This window comes from Rhinatrema bivittatum, chromosome 3 (genome assembly GCF_901001135.1).
Source record: "Rhinatrema bivittatum chromosome 3, aRhiBiv1.1, whole genome shotgun sequence".
In the NCBI taxonomy this organism is placed as follows: domain Eukaryota; kingdom Metazoa; phylum Chordata; class Amphibia; order Gymnophiona; family Rhinatrematidae; genus Rhinatrema; species Rhinatrema bivittatum.
In genome coordinates this window covers 43,034,599-43,055,405 of record NC_042617.1, presented here as the reverse complement: position 1 = coordinate 43,055,405, position 20,807 = coordinate 43,034,599, and the positions used below count along the sequence as shown (strand labels likewise).

General features: G+C 45.0%; 1 protein-coding gene across 2 annotated transcripts in view; it reads left to right on the top strand.

Moving 5' to 3' along the window:
• RRP15 (ribosomal RNA processing 15 homolog) overlaps positions 1-20,807 on the top strand; it is a 92,113-nt gene that overhangs the window by 15,269 nt on the left and 56,037 nt on the right. For both annotated transcript variants that reach the window (XR_003855337.1, XM_029593184.1), the window contains exons 3-4: positions 7,460-7,557; positions 13,312-13,513. Coding sequence is in view for 1 of the 2 variants with exons in the window: in XM_029593184.1 (XP_029449044.1) it covers positions 7,460-7,557; positions 13,312-13,513 (300 nt within the window). In the remaining variant the exon portion in view is untranslated. The remainder of the gene's footprint in view (positions 1-7,459; positions 7,558-13,311; positions 13,514-20,807) is intronic.

Genomic DNA, 20,807 nt, shown 5'->3' with positions numbered 1-20,807 from the left:
GCTCATTGCAAAGAATTGGATTAATCCTCCTTGAGGCTCTGATCTCGCACAGTTTTTCTAAAGCCTAATGCATGAATTAAAAGAAATTTGGAAGTCCTGGGAGACTGGCATGACTGCTTCAGACATGTAGTGTCAGACTACTTGAGTACAATATGGCAGGGGTGTGTTTTTGTGTTTTCCTCTTATTTGAACCAATATTTTTCCTGATATTTGTGTGTTGGAGAGGGAGGGACAGGGTGTTCGTGTTAGGTGGCTACAGTATTGAGCTGTGTTTAAGTTTTTAAAAAATGTGTCCACCATTTTGAAGAGATGCGTCTGGCCTAGCAAAGATAATCTAGAACCCCTGAAGAAGGCTGTGCCAAAACATGGACCATGCCGGGTCTTTTTAATAGTTGAAGATCGGACATTAAGCTAAGTATATGGTAGTTAGCTTTGTGACAACTAACCTGGTGCCTTGGGTTGTTGGGGTTTAGTATCATTTTTGTGTGAATGTGACAGTTATTTTTTGAATAAAGTGGAATGAAACATTATTTTGAAAATACAGTGGATTAAATCATCACACCAACTTTTCTGATACTACTGACCTCTTACATAAAATTGTTTGAGGTGTGGTTCTGGAATTTTTTTTTTTTTAAGTTTTAAGACCTTTTTATCTTAAGATATTTGAGCATAATATACTTTTTTTTTTTTAAAGTATATTCTTCTAATGATGCAGGTTTATTTATTTAATCTCCCCCCCCCCCCCCAAACATCGCCCCCAACCTCAAAATGGCACAGGTCTGAAATTGTGCCAAATAACAGGCATACAGTTTGGTGTAAGTTAAGGCAAGATAATTCACAGAACTGAATGTTTAAAAAAAAAAAAAAGCAAAACAAAAAACCAAACAAACCCAGGGTATTGGAATAGGTGTTGTGACTTAAGCTAACCAAAGCCCAAGGGCATTTTAAGTCAAAGCAAACTGATGCCCCCTGGGTGTGGGTTTAAATGAGAGGCTCACCTGCTAGGTAGCTTTCTGGGCTCAGTAGCAATGTTTGGCTGGTCCCGTCCTTCCCGCTGGCCCCTCCTGTAGTTTATGAAGGACATGGCAATGCTCCCATTGCTTTGCAGCGTGTGGCCATTCTGTCTTGTACTTCTTGTTGTGGGATTAGACATCTGGATTTCTCAAGTGCAGAAGACTGGGCAGAGGTTCCCGACCTGAAGCTGTGTGCCATGTGGTAGACCACTCCAGCCCTAATCCATACGGCTACATCTATGGACTTTCAGCCCTGATTGTCTTAGTTGCAACTGGTTCAGAGTAGCAGAACTAAGTTTTCTGACATGGATTTAGCGGGTCACCTTAGGGTTAAGTCCAGGCCTCAGGGGCTCATACCTTATGCACCGCAAACCTTGAAATTTGCCGTATGTGTGTGTTTGTCGAGTAACAGGGAAGTGGAACTGAATTCATCGGCTTCCATTTTCTCCAGTATCTAGAGCAGATTGGCCATTTGCTCTGCCGGTATTAATTGATGGTTTTCTTTATCATAAATATCTGTCGTGTTCTGTTCCAGTATGGTGTAGTTGTGACCAGAATATGGATTGCCATAGTATGTAGTTGTAAGAAATGGAGGGCTCCGTGCCAAGTGACATTTTTTCTTTCTCAGTCAATGTGCCTTGCTTTTTTTTTTTTTTTTTTTTTTAAATCATAGCATTTCCTAGCGTGTACCCAGATGAACTCAGGACCAGTAAGTTATGTGCTCTTCTGCTAGCAGATGGGAGACTGAGTCAGATTTCAAAGCTGACGTCACCCTAGATATACCCCTGCAAGTGACCTCAGCTCCTCAGAATCTCTCCATCTCCTAGCAGATGCGGACACTATCCCACACACTAGAATAGTGTTAACAAATACAGCAAAGAAGAAAGAAAAAAATAATTTTACCTTAAAGAAGATTGAGCTCCGCTCTCCTGCGGTGATACCTAAGGGTCCCTCCCCCAGTTGAGAACTCCTGAGGTGATTTTCGATATCCCTCAGAGGTGTGCCTTGGTCCGGTTGCCGGCTCCTGGCGTGGACTTAGTCGCTAGAGCAGCTGAAAGGCAGTGGGTGCATAACCGAGCATGGCGGTGAAGGTTAAGCCCTCTCCTCCCACAGCTGGAGACCGTCTCTGCACGTGACCGGTAAGCGCCGAGACCAGGTAAGCAGGAAACTTTAAGGTCTTCGGTCTCCAGGGCTCGGAGTGCCGAACCAGTTCCGTTCTGCATCCAGCGAGGTAAAAGGGGGCACCGATTGGGTTGGGCTAGGCCACGGTCCGGTGCAGGGGACCAGACATGTGGAGACCCTCGACGGCGCCATCTTACATGCGGGGGGGGGGGGGGGAGAGGTGTCAGCGCCATCTTCCCTCCTCAGCTGTCGGTACACATGGGCAGGCCGGACGGCTAATGTGCCCAACTTGCTGATTGCTAACATAGCAGCGCACATAACTGTGCATACAGCTGTACGCAAACCTACACGGGCGCATAAGTGCACATGCGCATAACAGCGCGCATATCTAAGTACGTTACCTGTGCATCTACACACAGAGGCAATGGCACCGGCGGCAAAGAAGCTCAGAAGGCCCTCCCTTTGCACAGCTTGCCACATCAGAGCCGCACAGCCTGAACTGGAGTCCTGGCTGTGTCATTGCGAAGAAGCCCAGGGGGGACCAAAGCCTGGTCCTTCATAGTCGGAGGATGGGTCAGGAACTACCCCATATGACAGCACCCCAGACCTATGCAACTCCGAAATGGCATCTTCTCCACAAGAGGGCATTGTTTCCCAGACTCTGGGGATTCCAGGCACGGATCCTATGGCAGAACCAAAGAAGGATCCCATCTTGGTGTCCCTTCATAAGGCCTCATGCTATTTCCCAATGATGGAAACCATCCATGAACTGATTGACCTGGAGTGTGATGCCCTGGAGGCAAAATTTAAAGGACCCTGGAGGCAAAATTTAAAGGCGGTCAGGCCTTGGAAGCCTTGTACCCTTTGGAGCCAGTGACCAAGAAACGCCTGCGTATCCCGAAAGTGGACGCCATGGTCTGCACGGTCTTGAAGCGAACAACTGTTCCCGTTGAGGGAGGGTCAGCATTGAAGGATACTCAGGATAGACGATTAGAATCTATTCTTAAGCAAGCCTTCGACGCAACAGCAATGACGCTGCAGATCGCTTCCTGCTGGTGGCATGCTCCTGCTTGCTTCTCTCGAGGGAGGCAGATAATCCCTGAACGTATGCTGGAGAAGCGATTGAACCTGCCGTAGCCTTCCTGACGGACACAAGCTCAGACCTGGTGCATACCTCAGCAAGAGGAGTAGCCTTGGTAGTGGCGGCCAGAAGGCATTTATGGTTGCGGAACTGGTCTGCAGACACAACTTCTAAGGAGAATCTTACAAGAATGCCCTTTAAGGGATCTCTCCTGTTCGGAAGCTAATTAGAGAAATTAGCCAGCAAGTGGGGCAAATCTCCAGTGCCTCGGCTACTGGAATACAGAGGAAAAAGCTTCCAGTGTCCTTTTCCCAGAAGAACTAGGGGCAGAGGCTCCCAACGCCTTTGACCCTACAGGAATTCCACCCAGGTACCTCGTCCCTCCAGAAGGTCCCAGTCCTTTCGGAACAGACAAACCAAGAGAGAAACCAAGAGAGGAACAGGTTTGGGGCAGGCTCGAACCGAACTCCCCAATGAGAATGGGCTGACCCATCCACAGGAAGAGGAAATAGGGGGTCGACTTTCCCTCTTCTACCAACGATGGGTCGAAATCATGTCGGACAAATGGATACTAAACATTCGAGAAGGTTACTCTCTGGAGTTTCACAGCATCCCTCTGGACAAATTTATATTACCCTGCCACTCCCACATCAAGAGACTGGCAGTGGAATCTACTCTAACAAGACTACTCAGCCTGAAGGCTATAACTCTGGTACCTACGCCCCAGCAAAATACGGGGAGTTATTCCATCTATTTTATTGTTCCCAAGAAAGAGGGATCATTCCGACCCATCTTGGACCTCAAGAACGTCAACCGTCATCTGTGGATACTACACTTCCGCATGGAGACGCTCCACTCCGTAATAATGGCAGTACACACTGGGAGTATTGTTGGACAACGCAACAACTGTTGCCTACATCAACAGCCAGGGAGGAACCAGGAGGCAGCAGGTGTCTCTGGAGATAGACCCCCTCATGACATGGGTGGAGGTAAACCTACAAGGGATCTCTGCCTCCCACATCGCAGGGAAAGACAACATTTCAGCGGACTTCCTCAGCAGAGAGAGCCTGTACCCGGGGTAATGAGCGCCGTCGACCAGAGCCTTCCAATTGATGGTAAATCGCTGGGGCCTCCCAGCCATGGACCTACTGGCCACCTCTCTCAATGCCCAAGTCCCCAGGTTCTTCAGCCACAGACGAGAGCCACACTCCCAAGGGATCGACACCCAATGGCCGCTACTGGGCAAGATCATCTGCAAGATAGCAACACCACAGGGGACTAGTTCTACTAGTGGCCCCGGATTGGCCAAGACGCCCATGAAACGCAGACATGCAAAGACTCCTTGCAGGGAACCCTCTGTGCCTACCTCCACATAGGGACCTTCTCAAGCAGGGTCCGATTCTTCACGAAGATCAGTCTCATTTCTCTCTTATGGTCTGGCCCTTCAGAGGACTCGCCTGAAGAAGCGTGGTTACTCGAAGGCCGTGATTGACACCCTGCTCCATGCGCAGAGGTTCTCAACGTCTCTGGCATACATACAGATCTGGAGAATATTCGAAGCCTGGTGCGAGGACCGCGGGGTATCCCTGCGAATGGCCAAGATTCCCATGATTCTGGAATTTCTACAGCATGGTATGAAGAAAGGGTTGTCACTAAACTCCCTCAAGGTTCAAGTAGCAGCTATCCTGCTTCAGAGCCGAAGTGAACGGAATCAGTCCATCCGGACTTGGCCCATTTCCTAAAAGGGGTTAAGCAACTTCGACCACCCCTAAAGTGGCTGGTTCCCCTATGGAACCTCAATCTGGTATTGGACTTTCTAGCGGGGGCTTCCTTCAGACCAATGCGCAGTCTGTCACTATGCCTCTTAACATTGAAGACTGTATTCCTAGTGGCAATATGTTCTGCCCGTCGCATCTCCGAGCTACAGGACCTATTCCTTAGGTTCACTCCTGGAACGATACAACTTCGCTCTGTCCCCTCCTTCCTACCGAAAGTGGTCTCCGAGTTTCATTTGAACCAAGCCATCTCCCTATCATCTCCGGATGAACATAAGGACTCGGAAGACTCCCGCCGCCTTCGCCATTTAAATGGCGGCAGACTACTGGTATGATACCTGTAACAATCAGAACCGATGTGTAAAACGGATCGCTTATTTGTTCTCCACAGCGGGAAGAATCGAGGCAAAGCGGCCTCGCGAGCGACCATAGCTTGCTGGATCAAGGACCTAATCAAGTCAGCCTACATAGAGGCAAGAAAGCCTTTACCCCTGCAGGTTAAGGCTCATTCTACTAGGGCCCAGGCAGTATCTTGGGCAGAAGCCAAACTGCTGTCGCCCGGCGACGTGATCCTCCCTACACACCTTCTCCAGGTTCTACCGTCTGCATATCCAGGCCCGAGAAGACTCAGCCTTCGCAAGGGCAGTACTGAGTGGGACACGGGCAGCCTCCTGCCCTGTCCGGAAGTAACTTTTGTATATCCCACTGGTCCTGAGTCCATCTGGCTACACGCTAGGAAATGGAGAGATTACTTACCTGAATTTTGTTTTCCTTAGTGTAGACAGATGGACTCAGCATCCCACCCATGGCTGCCCCCAGAGAAGAAGGACCTTAGAAAGCAAACCTCTGGATTAAACAAATACGGGTAAGCCATTGCCTACCCTTAGTTCAGGACACCCGCAGTTACTTATATTGGCATTAACTTGTTTGAGTGACTGGCAGTCTCCAGTTTTTTAAATCAGTTGAATCAGTTTAATCAAGTTGTTTAAGCAATTTATATGTCCACATGGCTTTTTGAGGAATGAGGTCACTGCAGGGGTATATCTAGGATGACATCCGCTTTGAAATCTGACTCCATCTCCCATCTGCTAGCAGAAGAGCACATAACCCACTGGTCCTGAGTCCATCTGGCTACACTAAGGAAAACGAAATTATCAAGTAAGTAATTTCTCCAGTGAAACCCACGAAGCCTTTTAGGAATTAAATTCTTAAGGGCCCCTGTTATCTAAAGAACCTGCATTTCTCAGTGACCACCTCCCCCCCCCCCCCCCCCCCATTCATTAAGACATTGAGGGAAACATATATAAACACTCCACTGCTTTTAGCATGTGTTTACACACAGCTGGATAGCTCTGGCCCGTACATCTTTGTGTATGTGTGTGTAGTGATTCTTTTTTTTATTTACAGTGTTTTTCTTAAGATTTTGTTCCATGCCACATACCAAAGAACATGTTACCGAAAAGAAAACGTCACATTTTTGTATTAAAAATGACAATCTTTCTCAGTACTGATGACTAGCATGATAAAACCTTCTCTGGCGACTTGAAGAATTTGGTATGTGGAGGGTTTCTAGTTTTGCGGAGTTAAGCTGCCGTAATAATAAATCCATAGACGGTAACTTTCAAAGGGGCGCGTGTGTGTGTCAGTGTGCGCCCAGAGACGCGGCTATAACGTGCACATACGCGCGTGCCGTATTTTGCGACTGGGCGTGCACAACTGCACACATCTGGATACCAGCCGTAAAAGTGGGGGAATTCTATAACCTGTGCCATCCATGCCATGACCAGTTTCACCAGTTTGCCCAGTGTAGAGCTAAGTCCTCCAAACCCTCCTGGTTTAATAGCCTGCACTCCCCCCAGTTACCCCAGACCCTTTAAACCCCTCAGGGATGGCTTTTGCATCTCCTCCATAGCAGAAGTTACGTGGCACTGGATCTAGGTGTGCACCTAAAGCATGTTAGTATTTGTGCACGTCTCTTGGCCTGCTCAAACCACGGCCTTCTTTGAAGCTGAGTGAGACATTCATGCGGCAGGAGATGTGCACGCATGTAGGTGGCTTTTAAAATCTGCCTGATGCACGAATGTCCTACGTGCGCGCACACCTGCTGACTTTGGCACACGCCAGGCTTTTAAAATTCACCTCATGATAAATTAGCTCAGAAGACGTGCTCGACCCGAAGGCGGTTGGACATTGATGCACCTGTGGCTGTCTTTCATCCTAACCAACTATGGATGATGACTTTGCTGATAAAGGTGATAAGTTTTGTTATAATGGAATTTATCATAAGTCATTTTCTTTTAAACACGTGGAAGGCAATTTTCCTAAACCACTATCAAGAGTAAATTTGTTGAGGGGAGGGGGTAATAGCTGAAGTTGAATTTAAAATGCTTCTTTGTAGAATATTTAAGCGCATTTACAGTCTGTTAAACGCCTCCTAATATCCCTTTCGTGTCACCTTTCTATTGCAGCATGATAAAAAGCAGGCATGGGAAATGATGTGCAGAGTCAAGCCGGATATTGTCAAAGACAGAGAGTCGGAGAGAAATCTTCAGAGGATTGCCACAAGGTATGAGCTAGTTTGGTAAAATTTAAAAAGTGAATAGCTTTTGTACACCTGATAAACTGAATTCATGGCATGGGAAGGATTAAGTGGCAAGGTCAGGTTAGACTTTGTATTTATTTATTTTTTACTGGAAATGTAATAAAAGTATTAAGGCCTTGATTTACAGCCAGGTTGCATTTTTGAATTTTCTAAAGATGAGCAGTTCAGAGTCGCACAAATGGGTCACTTGATTATGTTTTGTCACTGAATGGACGGATTCATCCAGACCTTTCTCAGAAAAGCCAAAGCCTTTTTTTTTTTTTTTTTGTTTCTCTTTCATGGCACTTCTTTTGTTTCAGTGGCCATCTAACGCCTCTTGATTTGACGTCTAACATTTTCCCATCTTGTTTTTCTTGGTGCTAATTTATTTTGGCTCTGCTAAAACTTTTTTTATTTTTTTTTTTTGACATTTTTCTAAAGTGTGCTAAAAATTTTTTCATGGTTCTAGCTGAGCCAGCCCAAAAGTATCTTTATTCTGTAGGTGAAAAAAAATATATATTCTATTTCCATATAAAATAACTAAAAGTAACTCTCTTACTGACCATTTACAAGACCAGGGTTGAGAATGTTTGAACAGGAAGCTGTGGAGCTGTCACAGCAGTGACGCAGCTTTTCGCTGAACAGTTCAGAGAGCCAGGAGTTGCAGGAGGTTCCACATCCAAAGCAAAACCCCCCACCCCCAAATCTGGAAGTGAGATTTGCCTCCCAGATACAATGTGATTTCCATTTCCGGATGACCATTTGGGAGGCCTTCCAGCAGCACCCTCTAAAGAGCAGTGGAGTGCTTCCAGCCTCTCTTTTATAAGGCTGACTGCGCTTTCAGGCAGTTTTCTAGATGGAGCTGGATAGGAGAATCACCGATGTATTTGCTCAAAATGCCAGCCGCGTCGGTCCAGGCATCGAGAACCTTGATTCCGCTTGGTGCATCCAGCGATCCACCTGTTGGTGTTGAGCAGGATTGGCCAATTCTCATAAGACACATTTTATGGGCAAGCCAAGTTATTTTTTTCCTTTACTGACACACCTTTTATGTAGCAAAGCACAAAATACCAAAAACCGATGTGATAGTTCCTATTTTCTTTTTCTTTTTCTTTTTCTATGAGATGAGAAATGATTGTAGGTCAGAGGTGTGTGTGTGTGTGTGTGTGAAAAAAATGTGAAACAACTCTGACCTCACCTGATAGAGAAGGGCATTTATATCTTGTGGGGGGAGAGGAGGAGGGAGGAAGAGACATGCACAGCCTGGACTGTGTAAGCAGGGTTGCCAGTTGGGTGGATTGCATGCCCAGTCGGACTGGGGTTTTTTTCCCCCCGTTGTGCGGTTTGGGCTAGTTTTGGGTTGGGGGACCGGATGGCTGAGTTACCATAGTAACCCGAGTCCCTCCTATGCCAGCAGTTGCAGGGCGATGACTGGTAGGGCATCAGCCAATCGGAAGCGACTGTAACACTTAGCTCAGCTCCCTCGGCTTGGGTGTGTGCACGCAGTTCATCCAGGTCCCTTTGAGCAATGTGGCTGCTTTGCGTGGGAGTCTGCTGTCTGGGGGATGCTTGTGTCCTCCTGCCTAATCGTAGTTTGAGGCTCAAGCATTAGGAAGAGAGGAACTTAAGTCGGGTATGTAACATATGCGGTTTATGCCTGACTTATGTTTAAATGCGCTATGGCGGTGCGAAGATGGGGAGGGGAAGGGGAGTAGTAGGTCTGTGCTGAGATACATGCATGTTGTTATATTTTTGCTCGCCTGTAGCAGGAGATAGCTGTGGTCGCTCAGGCAGAGCCTCGCTGGAGCACAGGCTCCCTTGATTGGCTTTCTCAGTAGATGCTGCAGCTACTACTATTACTAACTTACACATGCATGATATAGATTGGTTATGCTTTAAGTGTAAGAGAGGGCTTGCAAATTATAAAATTTAAATTTCAAGTGTTATAAATTGTCCCTTAAAGACTCAAATACGGTACATAGAAGTAGCTAGTTCCGTGGTTGCCGTTTATATGTTTAGTAGGTGCGATAAAATTTGGGCTAGATTTTGTGATTGGTCAGGCTATAAAGATTTTTGGCATCTGGCAACACTGCATAACCTTTAGTTTTCATTCAGTTACCAAAATGGAAGGGAGGAAGCCTGTTAACACTGCTGGGGCACAGAAGGCAGATTCTTCTCCTGGGGTAGGGTTGGCTTCTTGACTCCATCACAGACACATCATGTCTATGCACTTGGTCAAGCAGCTGCATTGGCAGTGGTGTGGGCTCACCCATGTCGCTTCTGTCTCCTGCCCCTTCGCGGTGAGAGTACTGGCTCTGCAATAAACTTACATTCTTTTTTTGCTTTTGTTGTGTGTGTGATGGCTTTTTTTTTTTTTTTTTTTTTTTTTTTGAGTGGACAGCCTATAAATTTTGTTTTGCTGTTAGCAACCCTGGTGTTGAGGATGTCTGCGCTGATACCAAACCAGCATCCTGTGTCTGTTTCTCTCGCCGTCTTGTGCACAAGTTGAGCAGGTTTGAAGCAAGAAGCTCCCTATCTCTGTGAGGCCCAAGGAATCAAGCTTTTGACTAGCATCCCCTTCTGCTCTAGATTTGGTATATTCTTAGGCTTCCTTTAGAACCTATGTTCTTGGGTGAGTTGGAAGAATCCTGTGGGACTGTTCGGAAGAGGAATGCTCAGCTCGCCTCTCTGCCACAAGCTGGGAATAAGTCTCCAGGTCAAGAACTCTTTATTTTTGGTTTCCCAGATTTTCTCCAGAGGGTGGCTGAAGCCCCATCCCCTTTGATTTTACCAGAAAAATTATTATTATTTTTTTAAAGTGTCGCTGGTGGTCCAGGTTAGGAAAATGGACTCTCGTAAAATTGAGCGTCCATTTTCCTAACCCGCTGACCGCCATCTCTCCTGGGAACCTGATACCGAGGAGGCGCTAGGGTGCAAAGTTTTCCCTATGGCCTCCTTTTTACCACGGCAGCCCATTTAAATATTAAATTGGGTGTATAGGAGAGGTGAATTGGTGTGCGTTAAGAGAGTGGGCACTCAATGATGAGTGCCCGTTTTAACATGCGCCGATAGAATACAGTGTACAATTCTGGAGACCGCACCTTCCAAAGGATATAAACAGGATGGAGTCTGTCCAGAGGGCAGCTACTAAAATGGTTAGTGGCTTTCTTTCTAAAACCTATTTGTTAGACTTAAAAATCTAAACATGTACACCCTAGAGGATAGGGGAGATGATATAGAACCATTCAAATATCTGAAAGGTTTCCATGCACAGCAGGTAGGCCTCTTTCAATGGAAAGGAGACTCTGGAATGAGGGATGTTGACATTTTATTTATTTATTTAATAATTTTTATATACTGACTTTTCATGCAAGCATATCAAATTGGTTTACAGTAGTTAGCAACTAATCCTTTAAAATTATTTGCATTTCCAAAGAAGAAAGAAGTAAATACATTATTTCATAATATAATCTAACATAGCAAACTAAATAGTATGCTAAATAATCAAAATTTAAACACTTAGAGGTAGTATAGTTAGGGTAGAGATAATATAATAAAAATATACATTACCTTGGTGTAAAATCAGAAGTGTAAGATAATTATGCTAACGGCTCTTGGTAGGCTTGTTTAAAAAGCCAAGTTTTAATCCCCTTTTTAAATAATTTGATGTCAGCTTCTAGTCGTAATTCATGCGGAATAGAGTTCCATAGAAGGGGTCCAGCAATAGAGAGAGATCTTTCTCTTACATTATTTAGGTGGGCAATTTTGGGGGAAGGAATTGGTAGCATCCCTGTTCCAGTTGATCTGGTGGTTCTTGAGGGGGTGTGGAAGTGAAGTGAAGAGGTTAGCCGTTCAATTTTTTCATTGTAGAGGGTTCTGTGTATCAGTGATAGGATTTTATGCTGGGCCCTGTATTTGACCGGCAGCCAATGAAGTTCTTTTAATATTGGGGTGATATGTTCGGATCTTCTAGTACCTGTCAAGAGTCTAGCTGCAGAGTTCTGAAGAAGTTGCAATGGTCTTGTTATATTTGCGGGAAGGCCTAAGAATAGTGAGTTAAGGTAGTCTAATCTTGATAAGACAAGTGCCTGTACGACAGTTCTAAAGTCTTTAGGGAATAGGAGGGGTTTTAATCTTTTGAGTATGTTTAATTTGAAGTAACCATCGCTTATGATTTTTTTAACTCAAGATTTCATGGAGAATTCGCAATCTATAAGAAATCCTAGATCTCGTACTTCTAGGGAGATGGGGTAGTTTTTGGCCGCTTCGTGAATTTCAAGCTCTTCTTGCTTAATTTAGGTGAGATGTATAGGATTTCAGTTTTTTTAGTATTTAGGGAAAGATTCATTTGGGTGGATTCATGGAACAGCCTCCCAGGGGGAGGTGATGGAGACAAGCATGGGATAAAGACAGAGGATCTCAAGGAAATAGTGAGAGTTATAAAGCTAAATTAATTGACTGGATGGGGCCATATGGTCTTTCGGCCCTCATGTTTCTATGTTTCCTGCATTCCTGTCTGCTGCCGATCTTCTTATATAAGCAAGAACAACAGGTTTTTTTGTTTTTGTTTTTTCTGTTGCGGGAATTTCTTTCCCAAGTAACGTTTTACATATTTCATTACCAGGGCTCAGTTTCAACAGAGGCTGAGCTGTGGGATATTTTCTTCCTTAACAGCAGAAACTGGTGCACCTCGGCTGCAGTGCAGGCACACGTCCCCAGAATCGTCCTACCGTTGTCTCTTTTTTGCGATAGCTATATTTATAGATAAATACAGTGAGAGAATTTGGAGATACAGATACATAGGTGTAAAGATAACTGCATTGGCCTGCATATAAGATGATCCCCTTACGTTTGGGCCAGTCCGGTTAAAAACGCCTCAGTGAGGCCAAAAGCAGCCATCTCCCCTGCTATTGCAGGCGTGAAGTCCTCCCCACGCTCACGTAGCCTGACCTGTCCCAGCTAGCAGGAGAGTGGAGCAGGCTCCAAGCAGCCAATCTGTGAGTAATGCAGGAGAGCGGTGCTGGCGCTGGGGGCCTGGAAGAGCGGGTTAGAAACTTGTGGGGCTGCCTACTCCAGTTTTAGTGCCACAGAGGTCAGGGAGGGTTAGGGTGGAATGAGAGAGAGGTGGCAGAACTGGCTGACCCAAGAGAATGGTGGGTTGTTTTTTTTTTTTTGGGGGGGGGGGGGGGAGAGGCTGGGTGCTTTGGAGCATGATTATAAGTTGAGGTAAGTTTTTGGACATCCAAATACTGACTGTGTGTGTGTGTACCAAACACTCCGAAGGGGATGATATGGGTACAGTTAAAACCAAATCTTTATTAATGATATTGTTTGGAACAGGTAAAATAAAAGAACACCTTGATAATGTGACATACAGCAGATGAAACAACCAAGCATATGTCCCTATGTGCATGCGTAGCTCTGACATTCTGGTATAGATGTCTCCCTCCCTACTTCCAGCTTTTATACAGATACTAAATCACTGTTATAGCATATGAAGATAATTCACATACCATGATCATATCGTGTTACATTTGCATGCCGAATTATAATTCAGTGTAAGAAAATGTAGTCTGTGCAACAGTGAAATTATTTTTCAGCACTACCTATTTTGTGGAAAGTCTTGCTCTTGAGCCCCTGTAAAAATGCAAACACATAAGCTCAGCCTGTCTTTTTCAGCCACCAAGTTTCAGCATTTAACTTTTTGCCTTTTTTTTTTTCCCTTTTCCCCCTCCGTAGAGGAGTTGTGCAGTTATTTAATGCTGTCCGTAAGCACCAGAGCAATATTGATGAGAAAATAAAGGAAGTGGGAACCTCGGAGAGGAAACGCACCAAACTCATGTCGTCTGTCTCTAAGAGAGATTTCATCAGTGTGCTGCGAGGGCAGGATGGAAGGAAGACTGAGCAGAGCACGGTGGAGAAACCTTCCAAATCCAAGAAGGTATGATAAGCCTCCTAAAGATAACCGGGGCTGCTGTTAGTAATTACATACATAGCTGGGCTCCCTGGCGGATGATTTCATGTAGCAAGGCCGGGCGGGCCACGCTGATCATGCTGATGGGGTACTGATTCACATGTAGAGCACTGGGCACTGCTAGCATGTTTACAGTTGCTTAAGGCCTGTAGTGTTGTTTTTCTGCACCGAACTCTCTAGCTCTGAGTCAGATTTTGTTTGTAGACTAGGAACTAAACGGAAGATGTCTTAGCAGCTAGAGCAGCATTGTTTTGTGTGTGGTGGTGTTGTCCGTGTTTTATTGAGGGGGATGAATTTGGGGAAACCAGACATCCAGTAAGATCCTAAAGATCTGGGCGTCATAGCTGATATTACATTTAAAATCGTCGGCTCAGTGTCCTGAGGCAGTCAAAAAAAAAACAAAAAAAACCCCAGAATGTTAGGAATTATTAGGAAGGGAATGGTGAATAAACCAGAAAATGTCATAATGCCTCTGTATCGCTCTATGGTGATACCGAACCTTGAATACTGTGTACAGTTCTGGACACTGCATCTCAAAAAACGTAATTGCACTGGAGAAAGGGAAAGAGAAGGGCAACCAAAATAATAAAGGGGATGGAACAGCTCCCTTATGATAGGCAAAAACAAGTTATGGCTGTTCAGCTTGGAGAAGAGACGGCTGAGGGAGGGATTTGATAGAGGTCTTTAAAATCATGAGAGGTCTAGAATGAGTAAATGTGAATCGGTTATTTACTCTTTCAGATGATAGGACTAGGGGGCACTCCATGAAGTTAGCAAGTAGCACAATTAAAACTAATTGGAGGAAATTCATTTTCACTCAATGCACAATTAAGCTTTGACACACAATTAAGCTCTGGAATTTGTTGCCAGAGGATGTGGTTAGTGCAGTTAGTGTAGCTGGGTTTAAAAAAGGTTTGGATAAGTTCTTGGTGGAGAAGTCCATTAACTGCTATTAATCAAGTTGACTTAGAAAATAGCCACTGCTATTACTGGCATCAGTAGCATGGGATCTTCTTAGTGTTTGGGTACTTGCCACTGTTGGCCAATGCAGGCCACTGTTGGAAACAGGATGCTGGACTTGATGAACCCTTGGTCTGACCCAGTATGGCAATTTCTTATGTTTCTATGTTCTAACTTTTTTTTTTCTTAGTTGGCTGTGATTTGACAGTCTCTGGTTCTGCATCTTTAAGTAATAATTTTTTTTGTGTATTATTTTAAAATGAAATTACTTAAATCCTGTCATGTAAAATTGTTGTTTTAACCAATAGAAAGTTTACAGAATTTGGGTTTTGTGTGCAGAAATTAACATTTTGTTTTGTGCAGGATTCCCCCAGGGGTAGTGTGTGGGGGGGGGGGGGAGAAATCATTGCAAAACTGACTTATTTTTTTCAACTGATTTTCTCCCATTTTTGTTTTGTTACAATAAACACTGATAAAGTCCTAAGAAAAAAATAAAATAAAACCTGAAAGCAAAGGTCCCTGCTCGTAATGGATTCCAAACGCACTGTGAGGGTGGGAACTAGGGTGTTCTGCCGTTACTGCGGGTGTTGGGGAAGGGACCTGTCGGGATGTTGCTGTTTGGGTATACGAGGGTGGGCGAATGCTGTATAAAGTCTGTGCAGTAGAAGAGCCCCCTCAGAACCAACCGATCGACTGCCTCTGTGTTAACAAGATGGCACAGTTTTGTTTTGTTTTTTTAAATGTATCTTTTTTTTTCTATTAAGATCTCCAAAACTTTATCACTCTTTCCTGCAATGTGTTGTGTTTGTAGATCCCGTTCACCCCCTAACCGCAGCATATATTTGTATCCTCTTTTCAAGGCAATTTTCAGAATAAATTCTCTTAAAAAATAAATAAATAAAAGCTCCTGACCCACCTTCCTCCACAACATCTCTGAGTTAAGTGTTCCTGATTACAGCGGCTCTGGAATGTCAGCGCTCCCTTGAACATTTGTCACATTTTGTTGTGTTGATGCGTCAGACTTGTGTGCTTTTTAAACAAGGATTTTTATTTTTTCCTCCACTGAAACCACCATACTCCGCCTTTTTCGGGGCCAAAGCATATACGTATCCAGAAACCAAAACTGAAATCAGTTGGATGCATTTTTTACTCCCCTTTCTGCGAATCATCATTTGGTGGAAGCACCTTTTGGCTGCAAATACGGGCTGTGAGGTGTTGGGACAGGGCTCCACCAACTTCAAACACCTAGATAGACAAATTTTTTTTTTTCTTTACAAAAATGTTCAAATTCTGTCAGGTTCCTTGGAGCACTTTGTTGGATGGCAGTCTTCAAGTCATGCCACAGATTTTCTAATTGACTGAGCCACTCCAGGGCATTTACTTTTTGTTCCTTAGTCACTCTCGTGTAGCTTTGGCATTCCTGAACATACCCAGATCAGTCCAGACAAGTGGGTTTTGCATCCCTACCAGCAGATGGAGGCAGAGAATAAAATCTTTGAGGCACCGCTTCGTAACTGAGTGCCACCTGCAGCCCCTCAGCATTTCTCTGTCTCCAGCAGATGGTAGAGGAGTCAAACCTGCAGTTCTGACTGAAAGTTGGTGTTTTGGAGACAAGACATTAGATCGGCTCCCCTGAGGTGTTAGGTACCTTTTGTGGAGAAAATCCACAAGGAATACTAGGAGAAGGATCCACACTCAACAAGCAATAAATGTTGCAATCGGAGTGTGGAACAAATGATGATCCTTACACAGTTCTAAAAACATTCAATTCCTTATTTCCAATGACAATTGTTCAAATATATCCAACGTAATGTCTTTAAAAGTGTCCCCTGACACGGACCCCGTGTTTTGCCAAAAGGCTGCGTCAGGAGGGACAGCACAATAAGTTCATAAGCACTATTTACTTAGGATTCTGTATATACAGGGAGTGGCTTATTATGCTGTCCCTCCTGACGCAGCCTTTTGGCAAAACACGGGGTCCGTGTCAGGGGACACTTTTAAAGACATTACGTTGGATATATTTGAACAATTGTCCTTGGAAATAAAGAATTGAATGTTTTTAGAACTGTGTAAGGATCATCATTTGTTCCACACTCCGACTGCAACATTTATTGCTTGTTGAATGTGGATCCTTCTCCTAGTATTCCTTGTGGATTTTCTCCACAAAAGGTACCTAACACCTCAGGGGAGCCGATCTTATGTCTTGTCTCCAAAACACCAACTTTCAGTCAGAACTGCAGGTTTGACTCCTCTACCATCTGCTGGAGACAGAGAAATGCTGAGCTGTTGCAGGTGGCACTCAGTTACGTAGCGGTGCCTCAAAGATTTTATTCTCTGCCTCCATCTGCTGGTAGGGATGCAAAACCCACTTGTCTGGACTGATCTGTGGTGTTACAGGAACGAAAATTAGCAAGTAAGAACCAATTTTCCTGTGTGCGTCATATCATTGTCATACTCATAGGTGAATTTTTGTTAGTTTGCTTTCTTGCAGATGTTAGGACTTTTCTGTACTTTTCTCCATCCATTGTCCCTTCTATCCTAAGTTCCCCAGTCTTTGCCAGTGAGAAACCTGATACTGTCACCACCATGCTTCACAGTAAGTGTGTGTGTGATATGCCGTGTTGGGTTTGTGCAAAACATTAATGCTTTGCATTCAGGCCAGAAATTGCTATTTATTTTCATCAGACCACAAGACATTTTGCCCCATGGTTAAAATATCCTTTGTGTGTTTCTTTGTGTTCTTCAAGTGGGATTCAAGGCTGGCGTTCTCAAATAATGGCTTCCTTTTTACCTACAGACCAGGTCTGAAGCGTGCTTGGAATATTGTTACCTGCATACACTGACCAGTCTTGGCCTTGCAAGTCTGTAGCTTTTTTGCAGCTGCCATTGGCCTCTTGATTGCCTCCCTGATCAAGCTCCTCCTTGCTCAAGTCATCCAGTTTGATGGGGCAGCCTAATCTAGGCAGGGTCTTGGTGGTACCATACCCTTTCCACTTTTTTTTTTTTTTTTTTTTTTTATAATTGTCTTGACAGTTCTCGGAGAGATATGCAAAGACTTTTTTGCAATTCTTTATACCCATCCTTTATACCCATCCTTTATACAGCTTTGCGCCAGAGTTCTTTTGACAGCTTGTTGGTGCTCATAGTTGTGTCATAGCTTTGAAATACACAGCCCAGCAGACACACCCCATTGGAGTTGCTGAATTTATCCTGTTGTCATGTGAATCAGTACAATTTAATACAGGTAGGCTAGTTCACTATTGATTACACCATTTAGGATTGCTAAGGAAGTTCTAGAGGGGTGGACACTTAGCTTACCAAGTTATTTCATGTTTCTATTTCTACTTCATTTTCTAAGGAATTCTGCAATATGTTTCACTGTGCGGTCAGAGAGGTGATGATGTGGTTGCCCTTCCCCTTGGAGGGTGTACACTGCCTGACTTCGATGCCGTGTACCACAGGGGAGCATTTCTACCTTGTTGCTTGTTTCAACCCCAGCATCGCCAATTCAAGCATCCTCTCTCACAAGCTAAGCATTTAGTATAGTATCACGTGCTCCTTGTCCACAAAACACTCTGGAAAATGGTCCATGAAGGTTTGTGCCAATTTATATTTGCCCGTCCGGCGCACGTGCTGTTGCTTGGTTTAGCCACGTGTTAGCGTGGCGCTGTATGTATAGTGTCTGCTCTTACTAGGGTTGTGAGCAAGAGCCAAAATGTCGAATTGAATAGTTTGAAGTTAAGGCATTTTTTTTTCCCTTTTTCTCTTGGATATTGCTACCCTACCGTAATGCTGTTCAGGGCAAGAATAATTGTCATTCATCCCCAGGCCAGATCAGAAATGGGAAATGTGTGTTGGGCTGACACCTGTTTTGCTACAGAATATCTTCTGTGCAGACCAGCGGTGTAGGACAGGCCTGGGTTGAGAACTTGATACCTTAATGTATTTCACATCTGTTTTGCCGCTGTTTTAAGCATATCCTTTGAAATGGGTTTGTGTGGCTGATTTTTGTTAACCTGAAGGTAATAAACAGCGTTTCAACTTTTTTGAATGCTCTCCTGTTTCTAATCTTACAAGAGTCATCCTGCTGTTTGATATACTTTGGCTTTTTTTTTTTTTTTTAATTCCTATAAAATTGCCTTCTGTTTATTACACCCAACAACTCCTGGGCTGCCCCTCTCAATAGCAGCTCCTATTCCTTCCTCATGTTGCCCAGCTGTGGGGCAGACAGTAAAATCCATACATGAGCATCACTGCCTCTGGAAGTGCTTTTTCTGTTTTTTTGTTTTTTTTTTACCACCTCTAAATATCAAGGAGCTGGCAGTATTCAGGGTAGCAAATATCCTGTAAAACTTTGGGGTTCAAAACCCCATTAGCTGCTTCTCAATTAGGAGGGCAAGAACTGGCAACTGCCAAGCAGGAGAAGGACCAGGGAGTAGTAATAGCAAATGCTCTTAAGGTTGCCAGTCCCTGTGATAAAGCAATGGGAAAAGCAAACTCTGTGTTCTGATGCATAAAAAAAGATATCACCAGAAGGAATGAAAAAAGAGGCAGCAAAATTGTCTTTCAAGGACTCTAGTAAGACCCCTCTCCCCCCATCTCGCATATTGCACTCATATTTGGAGGAAAAACATTTTTGGGGCCAACTTTCCAAGAGTTTAGCAGTCTGTCTTCAAAGGTTAGGAGCCTAAAGTGACCATTTTTAAAATATATTGGGGCTGAGTGCCTAAATTTAGGCTTCTAGTTTCATTAGAAGCCCCAAAAAAATGGGTGGCTACGGTGGGGGGGGGGGGGGGGGGCTAGGGCCGGGAAACAGGAGCTTAGCACTGATTTTCAGAACTAGGCACCTAATTTAGGATACTAAGTCTCAAATAGCAGGCTTTAATTTGAGGTTCTAACTTTTAAGCCCCTAAACTTGTGAATTTTCAGCTGAAAATTTAGGTATTTAAATTTTGGCTAAAAATAGGTCCCTAACTTAAGCACACAATTCAGAGGCTTAAAGTTAGAAGCTCAGCTTTTTTGGAATATCTACTCCAGTGACATTGGGAGGATGGAAGCAGCTCAGAATGGGGCTACCAGAGGTCTGCAGCACATGCTACATGGTGAGGCCCAAAAGGATGGTCTTGATCAGGGGTCGGGAACCCATGGCTCGCGAGCCAGATATGGCTGTTTTGAGGGCTGCATCTGGCTCGCAGACAAGTGTCCCCACACTTTCCCGCTGACCCAGCTGCTCCCCGGTCCTCCTTCGCCCGGGCTTAAAATGCTGTCAGCCCGGGCGGAACGCGGCAGGACAGCTGGAATCAGCGGCACCGGCGTGCTTTCTTCTTCCCGCCCCCCCCCCCCATCCGCGGCCCGGAAGAGGAAGTGGAGAGTATCGGGTGCGTGCGCGTCAGGAAGAGGCCACGCTAGTGCGCTCGGCATCGGTCCGAAGAAAAGAAGACTGCAGCGCGGCTCGGAGGAAAATGAAGAGGTTCAGCCGCGGCCGATGGGACTCCGCCTCCGCGAGGGCTGAAGATGAAGGAGGTTAGCGTTGGGAGGAGGCTGCTGCTCCGCGAGTTCCCACGGTGGGGGTGGGCGTGAGAGAGAGTGAATGAGCAGCAAACACAGCTTGCTCGCTCATTCACTCTCTCTCTCCCCCACCGTGGGAACTCACGGAGCAGCAGCCTCCTCCCAACGCTAACCTCCTTCATCTTCAGCCCTCGCGGAGGCGGAGTCCCATCGGCCGCGGCTGAACCTCTTCATTTTCCTCCGAGCCGCGCTGCAGTCTTCTTTTCTTCGGACCGATGCCGAGCGCACTAACGTGGCCTCTTCCTGCCGCGCACGCACCCGATACTCTCCACTTCCTCTTCCGGGCCGCGGGGGGGGGGGGGGGGCCCTGTGTGTGTGTGTGTGTGAGAGATTGCATGTATGTGAATGATTGAGAGCCTGTACATGTGAAAGAGAGTATGTCTGTGATTGAGAGCCTGCCTGTGAGAAAGAGCATGAATGTAAGTTTACCATTGGGAACCTGTATGTGTAAGTTTGTGATTGAAAACCTGTTTGTGTGAAAGGGTATGCGTGTAAGATTGAGATCCTTTGTGTGTGAGAGAGATCATGTGTATGTATGATTAAGAGCCTGTGTGTATAAGTAAGAGAGATCATGTGTGTCTGTGTGTGATTGAGAGCTGGTTTAGGTGATGGAGCATGTGAGTATGTGATTGAGAGCCTGTGTGTAAATGAGAGAAAGAGAGGACATGTTTGTAAGCATGTGAATGAGAGTCTGTGTGTGAGAGAAAAAGACAGCATGTATTTATGTGATTGA